This window comes from Opisthorchis viverrini (genome assembly GCF_000715545.1).
Source record: "Opisthorchis viverrini unplaced genomic scaffold opera_v5_312, whole genome shotgun sequence".
NCBI classification, from domain to species: domain Eukaryota; kingdom Metazoa; phylum Platyhelminthes; class Trematoda; order Opisthorchiida; family Opisthorchiidae; genus Opisthorchis; species Opisthorchis viverrini.
In genome coordinates, this window is record NW_008751970.1 from 65,988 (window position 1) to 69,950 (window position 3,963).

Sequence of the window (3,963 nt, forward strand, 5' to 3'; positions counted from 1 at the left end):
CCTTGTGCCTTTCAGGTGGACGACAGCCACTGAACGACAAGAACAAACGCAGGGAGGGAAACTTGGGCAATAGTCTCGATCCTGTGTATCAAGCCGTGAATCCGTGAATCCGTGTGGAGCGAGGATTGCAGGGTTCTGCACTACATATCAAGCCGTGAATCCGTGAATCCGTGTGGAGCGAGGATTGCAGGGTTCTAACTGCACTACATTCTTGAAATGTTGACTTACAGACAGCTTTCCTAAAGAGATTTCGCGAAATAGAATGTTTATATAGGCACCCATTAGGAAGCCCAGTATACCTGCTCAGGTTTCAATTGCTTTCGAAACAAAATGCCTATTTCGTCAGAACCTAATTATGACCAAGAACTCCCAGCAGTTCATCAGGTTACACAGTCATCAAATGAAGACTCGCCGGACGGCTACTTAACAGCCGCCTACCAACTGAATGAATATTCTGCACATTATAGGTTACAGAGGTCAGCTGTTTCCTCTTGAAAGAAGAAGTAAGTCCCTGCTCGCACTTCGCAGTCATGAATTTCATGGACGGGCAAGTTATGAGGAATTCGACGGATATTTGAAAGCAGCAGATAAAAGGTTGGCTTTATCGACCTTTTAATTTCCATCCGCAGATGCATCTAAGGTATTCGGTGACCGCTGGTTCCACGTGACTGAAAAGGCCCATACTTCCATTTTTAGTAATCGTGTGAAGCTGAGTCCAGAGCAGTTGCCTGACAACATGAATCAACGAGCCTTTGACGCCCTAACTACCTAAAGAAAAGCGAAAAATTGTCCGCATTTGAAGCCAGTTTCAATAACCAATCAGACCGCTAGGGATCTGCATTTGTGCCTGTCATCCGGACTGGGCGTGGGCTGAATGCCGGTGGTTGCCGGTCAGCTTTTACCCTATGTGGATCAGTATATAGTTGTACATCTCAAGAGAATCAAGATATGTCCAACGAGGGCGCTTATTTGTCATTCAAACGTGCCTTTGATGAGCAACGTTGTGAAATACAGCGTCTATATGACCGTGTGGCAAAGCTTGAAGAGGCCAACTCCAAGGTTCTGACATATGTGAAACAGACGGGCAACCTTCCTTTGTTAGTAAGGCCTGGTCACCTTTCTTCACCTTTCATCGCAGGATGGCGGAACGATAAAATGTCAAGTAACACCTGACGCGCATCGGCAGTCAAATGTAAGTTTCCCACTTAAGGCAATTCGCGGTCTCCGGCTTATACGAAGCACAGCCTGGTGTTTGGTAGAACATGCTCTAAATGAGCATGTTACCTTAACCGCCGGGCGTCGTGCACCAGGTAGGAAATAAAACTTTCACGCTCTTAGTTAACTGACAGTGAATATCCGCACGACCTTAATTACCTGCTTCCTTCGTGTGGCATGGCAGCTAGGCAACGTAATGGTGTTACAGCCGAACGTTTATTATTGTGATTGCTATTATTATTAATTAGTTACCCAATCCTCGCCAGCACAAAACGCCTATTTTTGCTCGTATGTGGCTCACTGTACTCATGGGCTGTCCACAAATGGTTCGCATACACACAGGTCTCCTTTGTCCACCTTGCAATAACAACCCTCGTGTTCCTTTCGGGTGCCAACGCAGCTATGCACCAAAAAGTGTTGGAGCTGGGCGATCATCATTTTATTTGTTTTCTAAAAGCAGGCTTTCTGGGTACGCGAGACTTCATTACTGTCCTTATTGTCGTTCATTCCCATTCCTTGGAGTCTTTTTAACACTGGACAATTGATATTCCCATACTTGTTAGTTGCGTGTACTCGACAGGAACTTAGCTGTAAATATTTTCAGAAATTTTATGTGAAATTAAGCAACGGCAAGGAAGCGCTTGTTTGAGTGTTTGGGAAGCGCAACGCAAACGTTTTACTGCCTTTTGATTGATCTACTGCCGTATTGCTTCTTCCGTAGGTTGTTAGGCGCTTTCAGATGTGTTCCTTATTGTCGTTCATTCCCATTCCTTGGAAAACTTGAAAACTGAGGCAGTACACAGGTCACTTCTCAACTTCTGCTGACCTGTGCATCTGTGCTCGTCGTTAGCCGTCTATAAGTGTCTAAAACCGGATACCAAAACAGCAACTGCATTGACGGGGACCACCGGCGGACAGGCCCGATGTGATAAATCTCGAAATCCGTTGGACATGGTTGCGCTCTCTAATCTTTTTCCGTTCATTTTCTGTCGCACTGAAGTATGCAATGGTCACAGATGCTCGAAGTAGCTCGGCAGTATTGCACGAAATACCCGTGGTTCTAGCCTACTCACTACTGTTCGATTGCGCCTGTCTAGGTTTGTGCAACCGGCAGTACCTCGGCCTTCGTGCTTCCGACTTCCCCAGTAGCTATGTGCCTAAGTGTTGTCCTACCTGAACGACTATGTGTTATTGGATGTGCAACTTCGAGCAACAACCGGTGTCGTTTGCAAGTGATTCAGTTATAATTCTGGCAGTAACCTAGCGCCTGAAGTGACCAACATGTGAACTGGGATCCTCAGAAGAACTAAGTTGTTTGAGCTTTTGAGCTCCTCTCCGTTCAGCTTCAACTCCACTGACCATTTCAACACGTAGAAATAAGGATTCAACGCCGATTCTTTGTAGCTATTTCCACCAACTAGTACGTAGTGCATACTTATCGATGTGTAGTGAATTACCAGCTTTTGGAAGGTCTGAGGCTCGCTTAGCCTAATCTGTGCGAATAATAAGTCTACCAAAAAAGCGATAAATAGTCTCCATTTCCTGTGATCAAATCAAGCATCCTTTCATACCAATTACTATGAACTGACAGCTCACCTGTCGCAGAATTCTGCACCTCGATTGGGCAAAATTTACCACGGAGCAGAATGTTTCATTGCACAATCATCCTAGTAGTACGCATGTAGGTGTAGTAAAAGAACAAAAGTACCTGAGCAGAGGCGGATATCTGTTACCCATCTGAATTGTCGAAAAGTGAAATCTTTCCCTTTTTCAATGAAAAGTGCACCTCACACATTTACCACCAATTAAATGAACGTTACACTAATGATAATAGTAGTAGTCATAATCATTCGACTGTAACGCTTCCGGCGTTGAGTTGCTATGACACTCGCTGAAAGCACGAGGGCTGAGGTCCTGCCAGCCTGTTCAGGCCTAGACAAGAGCAGCCGAAATGCTGGGGTTAGGTTTGTACTTTGGACCTTCGTTCAACCGTAACACCCTTCCGGTGCCTAGCTGACATGTCACCCGAAGGAGGCACGAGGGATGAGGTACTGCCAAGTTGCCCAAGCCTAGACAGGGGAAGTCGAGAGACAGAGGTCGGGTTCGAACCACGAACCTTCCTGTTAGTACATTCGTGCTCTAACCACTTGGGCCATCTCGCATCCTTCAGATCAGTAAGTTCGCGCCTTAACCACTGAGCTACCCTGAACTCATGCACCCGACCGATGCGCCACTTTTTAAAGGTTTGTATGCATAAGTGAAGTGAGCCAGCAATCAACAGTGGTTAAGGACGCATTTCGCTAGGTGATCCCCGATACCTTCAGTTATCAGGTAATTCCTTCAAATCATCGGTTAAGGGCAAAGTTAGGAGTATCTGAATGCTGTTGCCTCCAACCATAGTCTTTTTTGGCAAAATTTGTTGCCAGAAGCTCGTGATGAGCGTTCATCCATCGGTCCGCTCTCTGTAAGCGGCTGGCTGACATATGACCCTTGGTGAACAACCTCAGCTGCTTCGGAAAGACTCATCATCATCAAAGACAGCAACATCAGTGTTGGCACTGATGCTTCACTGCCGTACAACCATAAGTTTCGTCTAGTTATATATATATATATATATATATATATATATATATAATTGTATTAAAAGCCCTGCAGTGAAGAGAAGAGAAAAAGAGTGGGTGAGGGAGGGGACCTAGTGCTGGCCTATGTCAAGCATACTGAGGTGCCTACACCTCCAACCGCTCAATC

General features: G+C 45.7%; 1 protein-coding gene across 1 annotated transcript in view; it reads left to right on the forward strand.

Annotated features, from left to right (window-relative positions):
- Positions 1-948: 948 nt before the first annotated feature.
- The window catches only part of T265_09865 (hypothetical protein), a gene marked incomplete at both ends in the record, with an annotated part of 47,847 nt that continues 44,832 nt past the window's right edge, over positions 949-3,963 (forward strand). Inside the window, 2 exons of the mRNA XM_009176067.1 lie at positions 949-1,101; positions 1,139-1,192. Coding sequence (XP_009174331.1) covers positions 949-1,101; positions 1,139-1,192 — 207 coding nt within the window. The remainder of the gene's footprint in view (positions 1,102-1,138; positions 1,193-3,963) is intronic.